Consider the following 17305-nt stretch of genomic DNA (forward strand, 5'->3'; position numbering starts at 1 on the left):
CCTGGATTTCCTGTGAACTAAGAGCTGAATCTTGCTGCCCGATTAGACTTAGCTTAGATTTTGTAGGAAATAGACAAAGCATTTTAATGGGTAGTGTTGGGTAGTTCTACTGCGAGTTTTATTGAGAGAGTCTGGTGTCTCTCTTTTATGACATTTAGCATTCATTGATATTTCTTGCTTAGATCTAATACTTTCTTAGGGTTGCAAGATGGTAATATTCTAATTGGGCTTCCCAGGTGACATGAGTGGTAAAGAATCTGTCTGCAGTGCAGGAGACACGGACTCAGTCCCTGAGTCAGGAGATCCCTGGAGAAAGAAATGGCAACCACTCCAGTGTTCTTCCTGGGAAATCCCATGGACAGAAGACTACAGTCCATGGGGTCCCAAAGCGTTGAATATGACTAAAGTGACTTAGCAGTCATACACGATATCCTAACTATACCCTTTTTTCTTCATGTTTCAATTCGGATATTCCATAAAGAGAAATGTCCCATTGTCAGCTTCTTGGTTTCCCTGAGTTCATGCAGGAAAGGAAGGAAGATCCGTGATTGATTCTTGACCTTTGTTTTCAGGCAAAAAAAAAAAAAAAAAAAAAAATCATTAGTCATTTCAGACACACAAAAAAGTGCTGAGATTTTTTAAGTATCATTTTGAGCTCGTGGTTTTAAATATATGTGATGTTTCCATTGTACATTTTTTTTTCTTATGAAGTTAAATGTTTTTATCCTTTCGCTAGTGGGAGCCTCTTCAGATTGGCTCCGAAATCCAGGTACTGTGGTGATAGAGTTTGTCCCTCTGCTGATGTGGCAGGATGTTTCAGGCCCCACCAAATCTGTTTCCTGCTCCCTGTCTGCAATCAGCCATTTCTCTAAAGCGCCCTGGTTCTTTCACATGGGCGTAGTGCAGGGCGCTGAGGAAGCTTGCTGTTCTGGTGGGGCGCTGTTTCTGCGTCAGATATCTGTGTGTGTGTGTGTGTGTGTGTGTGTGTGTACACACGCATATATATGTATGTTTTCTAAATTAGAAACAATATCAGGACTTTGCCCTAACATTTCCAGGTCAGATATAGAATTACAGGTATTTTATTTTTCTTTGATTTTATATCTCCTTGTCTTTTCCTTATGCTAATAAACATCTTAGTTCCTACCGTCATCAACTTAATTATCTATCTACATTGTAGTACTGATGGTATCACCCTAGTATGAAGACCAGATGTAGTTCAGTAATTTTTTTATTTTTGTCATCCTAAAGATATGTGCCGCTAAGAGTGTACAACAGCCCTACTCCTGTGTTTTAAAGTCACACAAAATAGTTCCTCTACACGTGGGTCGTGTTCCTTCCAACCTGAAACTTAGGATCACTTATCTGATTTTACTTTACATTTTTAAGGCTTAAAAAACAAGCACCTAGGAGAAGGAAATGGCAACCCATGCCAGTATTCTTGCCTTGAGAATCCCATGGACAGAGGAGCCTGGTGGGCTACAGCCCATGGGGTCACACAGAGTCGGGCACGCCTGCCCACGCACATACACGCGAAGCAGGCAAGCCCCTCGCACGGGAAGGGGCCTGAGCGGCCTTCTGCCTGCGTTGCAGGGCTGCTTCAACGCCAGCTCCAGCGAGAAGAAGCTGGTGTCATCCAGACGGTGAGCACGCACTGCGCGGCCAGACCACGCCGGAGCACGTGCCGGGGCCCCGTCCCACCTGGGACCCGCAATAAACATGTGTGGCTCACCTTAAAAAAAGATAAAAAAACACCTAATCTTTCTTCAGTATTCAGTAAAATGTATACACATCATTTGAGGGTTAAAAACTTAAAAAAGTTAAAAATAAGGTGTACTCAAATCTAGTTTCTCTCACTGCCTTCTCCGCCCTGTGCCTTTCCTCTCTAATAGATAACCTTTTTTTGCTTTGGTTTTCTTTAGTTTTTAGTTTATTTCTTATACTTTTAAATGTGTCCTATTCATCCATCTATTCTCGTCTCCTTCCCCCACCCTGCCTCCCCCACCCCGTCCTGACCAAACAGTAATTTATTCTGCACCATTTTCTCTGCTTTGTAATCTAGAGAGCAGTGTGCAGTGGAACAGAGATTCCTCATTCCTTTCACAGTTATTCATAACGCTGCTGTGTACAGAAGTGAAAGTCGCTCAGTTGTGTCTGACTCTTTGCGACCCCATGGACTATACAGTTCATGGACTTCTCCAGGCCAGAATACTGGAGTGGGTACCCTTTCCCTTCTCCAGGGGATCTTGCCAACCCAGGGATCAAACCCAGGTCTCCCACACTGCGCGCAGATTCTTTACCAGCTGAGCCACCAGGGAAGCCCTGAGTACAGAGACTAGTTTATTCCATCAGCTGTCTGTTGATGAGTTACTCTTCCAGTGTAGCTTTTCCAGGGCAGAGTGAACATTGACTTTGGACCTGGGGATTGACAGGAATATAGGATTTGATTGCCTAGAGTTTCGCTGTTAGTGTGGTGACCACTGACCTTAGTTCTGGTCTCAGTTTTGCAGAAAATTCTGCATTTCTTGGAAAGGGAAAGAGGACCTCCCATCAGTTGTATGTATTTTTGCTAGCTTCTAGCACCGTCTGAGGCCACAGGGACCCACTGGAAGGTCGGGCACCTCTGGAGGCCTTCCGTCCACTCTGCGTGTGTGCTCAGTTGTGTCAGACTCAGGGAGTCGTGTTGGACACTGACTCCCTGGACTGTAGTCCACCAGGCTCCTCTGTGCTTGGGATTTTCTAGGCAAGGATGCTGGAGGGGTGGCCATTTCCTTCTCCAGGGGATCTCCTGACCAGGGATCGAACCCATGTCTCTTGCTTTTCCTTCATTAGCAGGTGGCTTCTTTACCACTAGCGCCACCTGGGAAGCCCCCATACACTGTACAGAGTCCCCTTAAAGCCTTCATTCAAGGCTGTCTTAAGCAAGTTTCTGGTTCCCAAGATTCAGCAGGAACGAGGTACGAGCAGTGGGCGTGGGAAGGTCCGGGCTGGCCCCATGGTGGCCTTGAGCAGGGGCCCGGTGGACACCCTTCTCACAGCTTTGACAGCAGACTTAATAGCAGCCATAACTTCTCTTCACGAACCACACTTTCTCAGAGCTTTCCTTTGGAAAAGTTTGCTTTTCATGGTTAGTGAGTTATTATTCCTCAGAGGGGAGTAAAGAACCGTTTTCAGTGGTATCGGAAACCAGAAATTCAGATGAGGGCCACACAGAGGAAAATGCAGTCGGTCCATTGAGATTTACATTATACTTCTCACAGTAAGAAACCTTCTTAAAAAGGAAGTTTGTATCAGTATTATCAGCTATACTTCAATTAACAAAAAAGACAGAAAAAAATTTATTCTACTTGGTAAAAGGTGACTTTTTATTTATTCATTTAAAGAAAAAGGATGACTCTGAATTTGCTCCTTCTGTGGTTACAAGTTCCCTGAAGTTACCTTTTATAAGAGGAAAATGAATGTCACTGGGTTTAGGAGAGGAGGTGTCATGCTGATGTTCATAGCTATCATTATGTAGGAACCTTCCTGCCTTCTTTCTGATATTAAAACAAACCTCAGTTCATTTAGCCTTTGTGCTTCTGTAGGAGTGTTCATCAGGCCTTTCCATTTTTAACTTGCAGATACCTGATAGTAGGTACTGTTAATTTTGTTTGTTTGGAATATTAAAAAAAGAATTTGTTCCTCCATTGAATGTTTATTGAGTCCCTTCTGTGTACCAATCTGTTACCAGGAGTTGAGCGGGTATAAGATGTCAGTGATTGAACACAGGGGCTTCTGATCTAGTTGGGGACAGACAGAGAGAAAGAATGTGCAAAGTACATCATTTAGAAGGTGATAGGGGCCTTATAGAAATAAAATGTAGCAGTGAGGAAGGAATGGCAGAGCAGATGCAATTTTTATAAGAAATGAAGATAATTCAGTGTCATTATGAACATAAACTTCACTTCTTTTGTCTTTTTTGGACTAACCGAGCATTTGGATAGACAGATAATCCTTAACAAGCTGTTGGTTTTTGGTTCCAGACACACAGAGGTACAGAGATGGTAAAACTCTCCTAGTAGACAGCCTAGTAGACAGACATTGGTAGGTGCAGGAAGTGGGTTTCCTGCCCTTTTCTTTTCACTGAGTTTCGCATCTCTGAAGTGGGACTCAGGCTTCCCTGGTGGCTCAGTGGTAAAGAATCTGCCTGCAATGTAGGAGGCTTGGGTTCGATCCCTGGGTCAGGAAGATCCCCTGGAGAAGGGAATGGCAACCCCCTCCAGGATTCTTGCCTGGGAAATCCCATGGACAGAGGAGCCTGGTGGGCTGCAGTCCATGGGGTCGCACAGAGTTGGACACGACTGAGGGACTAAACCACCATCACCACCACCAAAGTGGGACTCTGCCCCTCCCGCCTCATCACGAAACTGGGAGCTGACATCAGACACATAGAGCATGTCTAGTAGATGGAGCTTTTATGAGCTATAGTATCATTATTTTTATTAGTTCAGAAACAAGAACTGTGAGCCTGTGGCTTTTCTGCTTCCTAACCCGGTCAGTATTTTCATTTGTGTACCTTCTGTGACATTGGCAACCAAGTTAAATCTTGGGACATATAATTTAAACAGACATCTGTGGAGCTGGTTTTTAAGATCTCTGAGGTTCAGAGACCACATTCTTCTGAAGTAATGCTAGTATGTTTCATTGGTTCTAAGATTTTAAATTTTAACCGGATTGGGAGCGGTCCTCGGATGCTTGGCTCCTGCCTGTCACTGACTGACCCACCACGGGTCAGAAGATGCACCTCCGTACAGGGAGCTTTGCGAGTGAAAGCAGGTAATTATTTGGTGGCGAATATGCCGTTTTTCTAGGAGGTGCAGTGGGGCATAGAATCCGCCTGCCAGCGCAGCAGACACAGGTTCAGTCCCTGGGTTGGGCAGATCCCTGGAGAAGGAGATGGCAGCCCCTTCAGTGTTCTGCCAGGAGGACCCCACGGACAGGAGCCGGGTGGGCTACAGTCCATGCGGTCGCAAAGAGCAGGACACAGCTAATCACACAAGTGCCATTTTTTGCTTCATAAGTGATTTTTTATGAAGTTTGAAAATAATCATGGTGAGTTTACTGAAACTCTTCTGCGAAAGGGAAAAAAGACAAAGTGATTTTTTCCCTCTTTATCTTAAAATTCAAGTTCAGGTTTAGGTAAGCTCTTTCTACAGCACGAATAAGGGCCTGTTCAGGAGCTTGCCGGCAGGTCTCCGGGTCCTCCTCGGCGCCACCAGCTCAGGAGCGTCTCTGGTTGACCGTGGAGCGGTCGCCGGGGCAGCCAGCTCTCTGCACACCCCTGCAGTCCTCACCCCTGGAGTGAGCAGCAGGGCCGCGTGCAACGTGTGCACACAAGTTGACTCCCCTGTGACTGTCTTTGATGGGCAGATTCTGATTCTACTTTTTTCATAGCCATGCTGGAGCCCACCTTGCTCACATTGAGAGATGTGATGACCCCCAGAGGGGGCCATTCGAGCAGGGGTCATGGGCATTTAGTCTCCCTGATGAACCACACATTATGTTGCACCTAAAAGCAATTCTGAGTGGTGTTGAGCAATGCGCGATGCTGTTCTGATTACCAAAAGTGGGGTGAATGTGTTAATACAAATAGATGTTTTTTAAAACTCAAGTTTCTGTAATATATGTTGATGTAGAATATTTTTGATCAAAGAGATTGATTCGTTTTTGAAAAGAATGAAAGATACTGGGAAATAAATACTGGCAGTTGTTACCTGTCTTATCTTGGTGACATGAGATATTCCAAAATAAAAACTAGAGCCAGTGATATTTCCCTCAAAATACTATCTGGTATTTTAGAAGATAACTTTGTAATGATACTCTGTCATTTACAATAGTACCCCTTCACACTCTTAAGAGTACCTTTCATTCATATAAACGGCCCAGGAGCCCATCATTTAGTTTTCCTTCTGATATTTTTATTACTTAGGAAGAACTGAAGCCACTAGTTTGAAAAATTATACAAGTTCTCGTCAGGGCAAAGAGCCCAGCTGTGACATGCTGGCATAGTCCCGTGGGCTGACTTTAAGCTTGTTGAACCTCGGTGTCTTTCATGATCAAGCTGACGTGAGGAGACGAACAGGATCATTTTGACTATCAGATCAGAGCTCTCGATGCCATACCTAGCATGTGTCAGCTGTGGTTTAGTTGTTGACCACATTTAATACCTGAATTACTGGTTTTATAAGTAATTTAACACTCTTCTGGACTGCAGGACTTAACAGTACACATAGGTCAGTTTAAGCATCCAGAATCAGCATTAAGTGTCATTACTGTTAGAAGGAACTCATGTCTAACTTTTTGCGACCCCATGAACTGTGGCCTGCCAGGTTCCTCTGTCCATGGAATTCTCCAGGCAAGAATACTGGAGCAGGTTGCCATTCCCTTTCCAGGGGATCTTTCCGACCCAGGGATTGAACCTGCATCTCCTGCATTGCAGGCAGATTTTCTTCACCGCTGAGCCACCAGGGAAGCCCGTCAGTCATCCTAGGACATTGTAAAGACCCATGTTGGTAAAATGTGTTTTAAAATACCAACATCTTCTGCTGAATATGTTTTCAGCATCCTTAAAGTAAAGAATCTGGTCTCTTGTTTGTTTTGTTTGCATTTTCATTTACCTTTGCTGGACAAGGTAAATAATTAAGATGAGAAAATAATGATGTTTTATATTGTGGCTTGAATTTTGCAATATCAGTATTGTACTTCTGAAAAGACATGACCGAGCTATAAAATTAAATGAAGTATATACTTGGGAAAACAAAAGTTTCCTTTCTCTGTGTTTTTTTCTGAGATCTTTGATAGAAATAATAAAATAAATGTCGTAGTTCCATCAAAAATATTTAGATACACTCGTAGACTTCCTTAGGGTGTATATATGTTAATGAGAAATAGTTCTACCTTTCTGTCAAAGGCCTGTCACGTGAGAGTTGTACTTAATATGTAATGAATCTTTATAAAGTTCTTAAGCTAATTTTGTTCTGCTTTAAAATTCTTTGTGCCATTCTGTCTATCTGTCGCTTTTGTTTTTTGTGTGTGGCTTTTTGGAGAGAGTGGGGCAGCTTGACCACAGGGGTCAGCTACTGCCCTTGAGAGGGGAGGGCGCCCGGGATCCCAGCTTCTGTGAAGTCGTCATCCACACAGAAGTTTGGTGAACAAGCCTGTCTTTTCCTGTTGGGATTTAAAGCCCAGTTTGGTTGGTAGTAAAGAGAGCACTTAGAATGTATGGGAGAGAGAGACAAAGAGACAGGGAGAGAGAGGCAAAGAGACAAAGACAGAGAGAGAGAAACAGAGATGGAGAGACAGAGACAGAGATATAGAGAGATGGAGAGACAGAGAGAGACAAAGACAGAGAGAGAAACAGAGAGACAGAGACAGAGACAGACAGAGACACAGAGAGACAAAGAGACGGAGACACAGAGAGACAGACAGAGAGACGGAGACACAGAGAGAGGGACACAGAGGGACACTGGGGGAGGAGACACACAGGTGTGAGGAGGTGAGCTTTAAGGTGAAGAAGCACGGGTACATGAACCTTTTTTTTTCTCTCCAATCATAGAACTGAAGAAGCGCAGGAATAGACCCGCTGAAGGAAGGAGACAGGGTTCTGGGACACCCTCCCCGAGCGGGTGGCCTTGCCGCTGGTCCTGGCGGAGCAGGGGCGCTGGCCTTTGGAAGGTCCTTCGGGCCGGGCGGGCCGCCCCAGCCCCAGGCCTGGGTGGTGGTGATGCCAGCCGCCCACGGGCCTCGGGAGCCGCGTCCTCCGCTTGGTGTCTGAGCGTGTGCACGTGTGTGTTTGCAGGTGGCAGAGACAAGCGCGGGGGTCCCATCCTCACCTTCCCGGCCCGCAGCAACCATGACAGAATACGGCAGGAGGACCTCCGGAGGCTCATCTCCTACCTGGCCTGTATCCCCAGGTGAGTGCGGGGGGCCTGGCCGCTCGCCGTCCATTGGGCCCCTCCCGGGAAAACAGCCCCCCGGAGCCTGGGTCCCAGCCAAGCGTTGCCACGGTGAAATCACATTCTCGCTCCCTGTTTCCCTTCCGTGATGCTTTCCCCCCTGGGTGTGGGTTGAGAGGGGCCGAGTTCCTCGGGGCGTGGGGTGGGGTGCCCCTGGGCTGGCACGTGAGGATGTGGTGCCTGAGGCAGCAGTGGGGGCCCTGATCCGAGACTGCTTCGTGGATCCTCGGGGTGCAGGCAGATGTAACATGCCCACTGTAGGGGGCTGGTGACCGCCCCCGACCCACTTAGGTTGGCACCAGCCAGGGAGACAGTCCTGTCCTCTGGTGACCCCCTCCTCACCGTGGCTGTGGCAGGTCAGCTTTGGTCTGGATGGTCTGACCTTCAGAGGGAGCTCCTGGGTTTTTCTTCGCGTTCTTGTGTGTCCTTTGTGGGAAAGCTATCACACGTCATGAATGACACGTGAATGGGCCCCTTAATGGGCTTAAAAATGTGGAAAACGTTTCCCCCTTTGTCTTCCCCTGGTATTTCCTTGAACTGTTGAAGTCATAGAGTTGGAAAGAGTCTTTAAAGTTACTTACTACTCTGTCACTTATGGCGTAGTTTACGGCCACCTCTTACTGAGCTCGTACTGTGTGCCGTGTGCGGTGCTAATGACGACAAAGAAAGAGAGAGATAGAGAGACAGTGCAGAAGTGTAAGGAAATCCCTGCCACCCTAGATGACACTTGCCGTAGAGTTTAAATGAACAGCATGGTGAATTGCATCCAGGTGAGCTTTTAAAAGCAGTTATATTATTGGAATTCTGGATATAAGTTTGGCAACTTGCTTCCTTTTTGTTCTTGAAATCTGCATTGGTTGTAAATATTAAAAAATTGCCTTTTTCATTGATGTTATAGAAAAATTCATTCATGTATATTGTTGATCATCTGATGACACACTTTAAACGGAGACACAAAACTTTGTCCTGGGAATTGCGTAAACAGAACTGGAGGGAAGCAGGCGCCCTTGTGCCTGTCCGCCGGCTCCGACAATGATCACTTTCTGCCCATCTTGTCTGCTTTCCTCAGAAAATAGAGTTTTATCACCAGCATCCTCTTGTCTCTCTCTAATATGACCCTCCAACCACTGAGCACAGTTAGTTCACTTCATTTCCTGGATTTGCCTGTGTATTTACAATTCTGGACAATAGGAAATGCCATTTTCTTGTTCTTAGTTCATTTAATGAGCAGGTAAGAGAGATGATGCATTTATCCACTAATAACGGAGGAAGATTTCACAGTGGTCCAAAGAGCAGTGGCAACAAAGAGATTCCTCTCCAGGCCCACTCAGGTGCTCCAGTGACTGGAAAAGAGCCACGCTGTCCCCAGGGGGCCTGCCGAGGTGGGAGCACTCCGGCTTTAGCCAAAGGGGTCAGTGATCATTGTCAGAAGACTCGGGGTGTGAGAGTTTGGTGGGACCTGCCTACGGCTTGCTTGTTCTTAATTTCTGAGTCTGATAACTTGTTAGTTTCAGAGTGATATAAACAGTCCTGACAGTGGAGGTGGGGGAGCCTGTGGGACTCCTGTCTCAGTCCACCACCATCCACCCCTCCCCACATTTTCTGCGAAGTGTAGGAGCCTCTGGCTACCCCTTGGCCACACAGTCGCAGGACCACACATTCCCAGATGTGGAGAGAGTGCTATCCGGGAAAAGTGTGTGGGCAGAGTCAGACAGGCTGGCCTGGTGACTTACATTTATGGGTTTTCTGATTTATGTGATAGTAATCTGTGCTTCTCGGATCATCGTGTTAAGGAAGATTATGTACACGCGTGCCCGGCGTGCTATCTGCCCACACTAGCTGCCTCAACTGTAGTACAGTAAAGTCCGTCTTTCAGATTTGCTTTCCGTTCTTTTCCTTCTTGCCACGTGTTCTAGAGCCGGATCTTCTTGTCTGTTTTTTTCTGCGTGGCTTCCTGATTGTCTTTCCACTAGAATGTGGCCTCAGAGGTAAACATCAGTGTGTTCTGAGCGGCAGTGACTAGTTTTGAATATTGTTATTTGGGACACCTTCCCTTCTCCTCTTCCTTTCTAAAGAAACAAAACAATGAGAGTAATAGACTGACTTTCATATGATTAATTTGCAAGGAAACTTTTCCATGAAATGAGTAGGAGAGAAGTCAGAGTGGAACTTCTTGCTGGCGTTCGTGGGTCTCCCTCACGGAGATGAAGTCACATTAATCTTGGTATATCTCTAGTTGTTTGTTGCTCTTAACACATGAAGTATGCTAACTAGAATGTTTCGTCTTCTTTAGAATGATTTATAGTAGCTAAGGTTTCCCAAGTGGCTGAGTGGTAAAGAGTCCACTTGCCAAATGCAGGAGACGCAGGAGACCTGGGTTCAGTCCCTGGGTCGGGCAGACCCCCTGAAGGAGGAAACGGCAACCTGCTCCAGTGTTCTTGCCTGGGAAATTCCATGGGCAGTGGCGCCTGGTGGACTACAGTCCGTGGGGTCACAAAGAGTCAGACACAGCTGAGCATGCTCGCGCACATATACATAGCAACTAAATGGATAAATCACTCTTTGGTCACCAGTGAAATCATGTGAAACTCTGAGCTGATTCATTCATGAATATGCATATAAGAAGATACCTTCTTCATCTAGGAAATGAAGAAAGAAGACTTTCTTCTAGAGACCTGCATTGAAAAAGGACTTTAGTTCTATCTATGTGTATTTTTTTTAATCTCACAGCTAAAGTGAAGCTTTTAGGTAAAACTGCTATAAAATACCTTGGTTAATAAGTTTCACTTTCCGATGAGCAGTGTCTTGGAGGTGGAGGCTCAGAAGTTAGGGCAGACTTTGGGGATGTTTGCACGTCACCGCTTTCTTAACAGTGCCTGACTTTCAGCCTGTAAAGACAGACGGGTGGGAAGGCTGGGCACTCCCAGCCCGGCTGGTCTGCTGCTCGAGTTCCTTGGAGTCCCTGGTGGGAACTTGTAAGTTGGATCGCGGAGGCAGGTGACTAGTTAAGCCTTCCGTACATGGTGCAAGCTCAGGGTGCTTTTGCTTGTGTCTCTCTCCAGCTCGTTCCTTTCGTTAAGCCTGGAGTTACTCAGGATTCCTTCTAAGCCCCTGTCAAGTGGAGCGACTTTGTAGTTTTATGTACACACTGCACAGGGCTCTGTGAACAGAAAGACAGGCTTCCAGAGAATTGACCTCGATGAGGGGAAGACCGATAAAGCCCAGGCCCTAAACAGCAGCTGATCACAACCATTGAACCCAGTGCTGCAGTTGGACCGTCTCTGGGGCGCGTCTCTGGTGTGCAGCAGCAGGCCCTGAGGGTCTGGAGCCCCGGTGTCACTGGGCAGCGGGCATGGATGTCCTCCCTCGCGGGCCGGCCGAGCCCCGAGGACCTGTCGAGCCCAGAAGTTCCTACTGAACGGACTCCTGCAGGATGGCAGACCCCATTAGTGTCCGAGGAAGGCCAGGCCGCTTCATCTCAGTGACTTGGGAGATTTCGGGAGACATTTCTGGGAGTGCCAGCTGCCTCTAAGGATTTATGAAGGAGGCTGAGACACTCCCCAGATCCTGGCCCGGGACCTGCTTGAGACAGGAAAAGCGGTCCCATGAGGAGCCAAGGGTGACCTCTCTTTAGGTTCATAGTCATATAGAGCGGATCAGATCACTCCTCACCGCGTCCCACGCTGGAGTGATAAGCCGGGGGCCGCTGGTCAGTCCGTTTGTGTTCCTAGGACTGTGAGCCGTCACCTGCCCAGGTTCTGTCACCCCAGACTTTATGGGAATGTTTTGGAGATGGGCCTCTTGCACTGCTGTGATTGTTGCAGGAACCTGGAGTGTCACTTATTCTAATGCTGAGAGTCCAGATGAGGAAAAAAATGGTATGTGTGGGAGTGGGGAGGGCAGGAAGGCAGAGAGCTCTTGCAAGGGAGCGGGAGATTGACATAAATTTAGTTGAGATTGTGCTTTTTTTTGGGGGGGGGGTGTCTACAGTGGGCTCACTTTATTGAAAAAATTTTTTTAATTAAAATTTTTTTCAGTATAGTTGACTTATAGTATTTGTGTTAGTTTTAGTTGTACAGCAGGATTATTCAGCTATATATATATACACATATGTGTGTATATATATATTTGTTTTTCAGGTTATTTTCCATTGTAGGGTTACAAGATACTGAGTGTAGTTCCCTGTGCTATGCAGTAAACCCTTGTAGTTTATGTGTTGTATGCATAGTAGTTTGTATCTGTTAGTCCCAATCTCCTAATTTATCCCTGCCCGTCTCCCTTTTTCCTTTGGTTGCTGTGAGCTTGTTTTCTATGCCTGTGATTCTCTTTCTGTTTTGTATATAGATTCATTTGTATTATTTTTTAGACGCCACATGTAAGTGGTACCATTTGATATTTGTCTTTATCTGACTTCACTTAGGATATTCTCTTGGTTCATCAATGTCATTGCGAATGGCAGTATTTCTTTGTGTTTTGCGGTTGAGTAGTATTCCGTTGTGTGTATGTGTGTATCTATCACACCTTTATAAGCCAGTTCTCTGTTGATGGTCACCTGGGCTGTTTCCATGTCTTGGCTGTTGTTCATTGTGCTGTTATGAACATTGGGGTACACCCCTAACTTTTGAATTAGAGTTTTCATTTTTCTCTGTATGTTTGTCCTGGAGTGGGATTGCCGGATCATACGGTGACTCCCTTTTCAGCTTTTGAGGCACCTCTGTGCTCTTTTCCGTAGTGGCTGTACCAACATCACCACCAATGGTGTGGGAGGGCTCCCTTTGCTCCACGCCCTCTCCAGCATGTTTGTAGACTTTCTGATGACGGCCATTCTGACCGGTGTGAGGTGCTACCTCACTGTAGTCTTCATTGCATTTCTCTAATAATTAGCAGCATTGAGCATATTTTCATCTGCCTGTTGGCCGCTATCTGTATGGCATCTTAGGAGAGACGTCTGCTTAGGTCTTCTGCCCTTTCCTTAATCAGCTTGTTTGTTTCTCGATACTGAGTTGTGTGAGCTGTTTGTATGTTTTGGGTATGAACACCTGTCAGTCACATGATTTTAACTATTTTCTCCCATTCTGTAGGTTGTCTTTTTGGTGTGTTGATGGTTTTCTTTGCTATGCAAAAGCTTTTAGGTTGGTTTAGTCTCATTTGTTTAGTTTTGCTTTTGTTTCTTTTTCCTTCGGAGATCGATCTAAGAAAATACTGCAGTTTATGTCAGAGAATGTTTTGCCTGTTTTCTAGGAGTTTTATGATGTCATGTCTTACAGTTCTTTAAACTATTTTGAGTTTAATTTTTGTATATGATGTGGGGGGGGACTATGGAGTTTTAACCCATTTTATGGACACTTTGACTTTTGTTTCTTCTATTTTTTTTAACTTAAAATTTCATCTATTTATTTACGGCTGTGCCTGGGTCTTCATTGTTTTCAGGGCTTTCCTCTAGTTGTGGCAAGCCAAAGCTACTCTCTGATTTTGGTGCGTGGGCTTCTCGTGGCAGCGGCATCTCTTATTGTGCAGCGTGGGCTCTGGAACACAGGCTCAGTAGTTGTGGCATGTGGGTTAGTTGCTCTGCAGCACGTGGGATCTTCCCTGACCAGGGATTGAACCTGTGTCTCCTGCACTGGCAGGCGGATTCTTGACCATTGAGCCACCAGGGAAGCCCTTGTTTTTTTGTTTATTGCAGACATGCTTTATGTACTGGAGAAGGCAATGGCACCCCACTCCAGTGCTCTTACCTGGAAAATCCCATGGACGGGGGAGCCTGGTAGGCTGCAGTCCATGGGGTCGCTAAGAGTCAGGCACGACTGAGTGGCTTCACTTTCACTTTTCACTTTCATGCATTGGAGAAGGAAATGGCAACCCACTCCAGTGTTCTTGCCTGGAGAATCCCAGGGACGGGGAGCCTGGTGGGCTGCCGTCTATGGGGGACTGAAGTGACTTAGCAGCAGCAGCAGCAGCTTTATATACATTTCTTGTGTCCTCAGAGGTTGAGATTTAATAAAGTTCATAATTTTTATGTCTTCATCGAGGACATTCTTAAGAGAAACCGGCTCTTTTGTTTAATAGCTCGAACTTGGAGAGAAGAATACAGCGACTTCCAGCGTTGCCTTGACCTGTTGCTACGAGGCAACCGTGTTCTCTGTGGCCTGTGCACTCTCAGTGCAACCGGCTGACAAAGACAAATAAGACACAGTAATCCCATGAAAATAGGTGTACCCCCAGACCCTGCCAGACGGAGGGGGGGGGTCCCCCGGGGCTGGTGAACCACGCCTGAGAAGCTGCGAGAGAACTCAGGGTCCCAGGCAGGTTAAAGGGAATAAACTGGGACGCTCAAAAGCTCGTGCACGCTGATGGGAGTGATCCCAGCTCCCCGCGGTCCTGGAGCCTGGGTGACTGCTGTGCCCGGCTCTGCGCGCGCTGTCGGGATTCCCTCCCTGTTTGACTCTGTCCTTGTCTAGTGGCCCTTTACCCTTTCTCGGCAGTGTGTGTGACCAGTTAATGCACGCGAGGCCAGAGAGGTAGGCAGGGTGGTGTCACTGCAAAGAGAAGACAAGATGCAAAAGCTGTGGACATAGCATAAAGACTTGAATATTTTTGAGGCTGAACCCTGTGCGGGTACAGTTAGTTTGTTCCGTTAAGGCACCAGGGAGGGCAAGAACCACGGCTAAGACCCACGCTCTCTCGGTACGGATTCTGCGTCCAGTGGCTCCCTGGGTATCAGCACTGGCCGGCCTGGCGGTGGGCGGAGGGACCCACCCCGCCAGCAGCAGGATGACGGAGACAGAGCCCGCCTCCCCGGGCCGCCTCCCACCAGACACAGGGGCGAGCCCTGGCGGGGTGTCAACCTGCCTTTTCTTTCTCTCCAGTGAAGAAGTCTGCAAGCGAGGGTTCACGGTGATTGTGGACATGCGCGGGTCCAAGTGGGACTCCATCAAGCCGCTGCTGAAGATCCTACAAGAGTCCTTCCCCTGCTGCATCCACGTCGCGCTGATAATCAAGCCAGACAACTTTTGGCAGAAACAGAGGACTAATTTTGGCAGTTCTAAGTTTGAATTTGAGGTAACTTCCCTGTGTAGCCAGACCAACTCAACCAGTAGGTGTGGTTTATAAAAGCTTTTCTGTCGTCATTGCAGGCTGGTTATAGATATTTCAAAACCAAGTATCCAGCAAAAGCTGCATATCTTAGTTACATATGACGTGTAAAGTTAGTCATTATGTTAAATAAGACAGTCCAGTTGGTCTGTCACCTTATCTCCATGGGGGTTTAGGTTCCAGGCCTCTTGTCTCTGGGCGATGGGGTTGTTGGGGTGTAACCTTTGTGTCTTAGAAGCCTGTTTCCTTTCACTTCGTGGGATAAAATAGCTTTACTGTTGAGCACAGTGGCTTTAGGTGGCTTCCGAGTCCTCACTGTTAACCTCAGCTGTGGAAATGAGGGAGTGATAGGGAGAGATGCCCAACCTCAGAGCTCCTGGGGAGATGTGTGGGAGAGACTGACTTTTTATCGCATCCTTAATTAATGCTGGAGCGAACCATCTACTCTGTATTTCATACATCAGGTCTCGAGTTTATGAAAAGGGAGTGAGTCCTTTAAACCCCGGGCGGAGCCCTGGGTGCAGTTAGCGCACAAGGCCACTGTCTTTGAGACAGTGTAAAACAGCCCTCAGCCTGCCGACTGACTCTCCTTCCCCTGGAACCTCCTCTCCTCAGGCTCCCAGGCTTCGACAAGGCTCTGATGCAGTTGGTTTCATGAGAGTATTATGGGGAGAAAGTACTCTGGCCAGCTGGAAACTTGATTTTTGCCATATTGTGTAATAAAATTTAAATATTTCCTAATTATAAATGCTAATTTTTAGTTGACTAGATGGTTCACCTAGCCGCTTGCCCAAACATTAGGTTGCAGTGAATGTATTCATGTATTTTAAGGTTAACAACAATACTAGTATTAAACATACCACACAATATTAATTCTTAAGCTTGATGTTACATGTTACACCTTTCAGAATCTTTTCATGCATACACTAATTGCATTTTAAAATTTGGTTCCTTGGTATTGATTTTCAATCTGAAATCTGCATGTAGTTTTTGAATTTGAAACCCCACTCAAGAGGTTTAGGTGAAAGGTGAAACCAGTAAGCCTTTACCTTCACACACAAGATGAAGTGAGTTTGGAGGACAGTTTGTCGGATATTAGTTCTTTGCTTGACACAGAATGTGAAACGTGTTGTATTTGATGATACGCATTTTAAGCAGACATAGCAGTTTGCTGGTGTAAGGTCTGTAGGTGTTTGCGCATTTCACCGTGCTGTGTCCCTCCGGGCCTTTAAAGTTTCCTGCCCTGGTTTTTCTGTTGACCTGCTCTCTACACTATCACCTGCTTCTGTCCATGAAGTAATTGCTCCATGGACGTTTTTAAAGTCTGGGCAGATGAGACAGAAATGAACCTACGGTCACATTTCAGGCTAAAGTGCTGGGCCGGGAGCCGCCCCTCTTTCTAGCTCTGCCTCTTTTTGCCATTTCTTACGCCAAACGTCACAGAGATGCAGCTGAAGGTTTCTCTAAGACTAGAGGTAACAGAGGTGGGGCTTTATCTTTTGGTTCTAGGCCACATATTTTTTTTCTCTTTTCCTTTGTCTTCATCTTTAACTCCCCTTCCTTACATTTTCCTTGAGGCATCATAACTAACATTAACTCCGCGTCACATTCTGTTAGGGTGAGATGAAGGCTCATCGCCTAGGTTGTAATTGGCTAGAGCCTTGTGAGCGTTAGATTGTTGTGTAGGTGATGTGCAACCCGTGTGCTGCTCAGGGGCTTCTCTGGCGGTGCTGTGGTTGAGACTTCGCCTTCCACTGCAGGGGGTGCAGGTTCGATCCCTGGTTGAGGACCTAACATCCCGCATGCCTTGAAACCAGAAAACCAAAACATAAAACAGGAGTAATATTGCAGTAAATTCATTGAAGACTTTAAAGATGATCCACATAAAAAAAAAATTAAAAAAAAAATCTGTGCTGCTTGTGTGCAGAGTCACCGTGGATCTCTGCAAGTGAATGAAACATTTGTTCTCTCTCCAGCTTTGTGAGAAGGGCGTCTGCCAGCTTTCTTGCTAACCCTTGAGCATTTTCTAAATTTTTAAAAAGTCACTCATGTTCCAGTGTGCCTAACGTAGTGAGTTAATTTCCACATTCTTGGAAAGAAATTGACTTTCTTTAGCTGTCATGAAATTCATGATTCTATTATTTTAGGTTTTCCAACTAACAGCCATGTGTTGCTCTAATGAATTTGTCTTTCACTGAGTGTGCTAATGCTTCTTTTCA

General features: G+C 46.2%; 1 protein-coding gene across 7 annotated transcripts in view; it reads left to right on the forward strand.

Moving 5' to 3' along the window:
• TRIO (trio Rho guanine nucleotide exchange factor) overlaps positions 1-17305 on the forward strand; it is a 349762-nt gene that overhangs the window by 126329 nt on the left and 206128 nt on the right. For all 7 annotated transcript variants that reach the window (XM_065905271.1, XM_065905278.1, XM_065905277.1 and 4 more), the window contains exons 3-4: positions 7838-7952; positions 14861-15053. In XM_065905271.1, the coding sequence (XP_065761343.1) occupies positions 7838-7952; positions 14861-15053 (308 nt within the window). The remainder of the gene's footprint in view (positions 1-7837; positions 7953-14860; positions 15054-17305) is intronic.

Source organism: Muntiacus reevesi, chromosome 14, assembly GCF_963930625.1.
Source record: "Muntiacus reevesi chromosome 14, mMunRee1.1, whole genome shotgun sequence".
NCBI classification, from domain to species: Eukaryota; Metazoa; Chordata; class Mammalia; order Artiodactyla; family Cervidae; genus Muntiacus; species Muntiacus reevesi.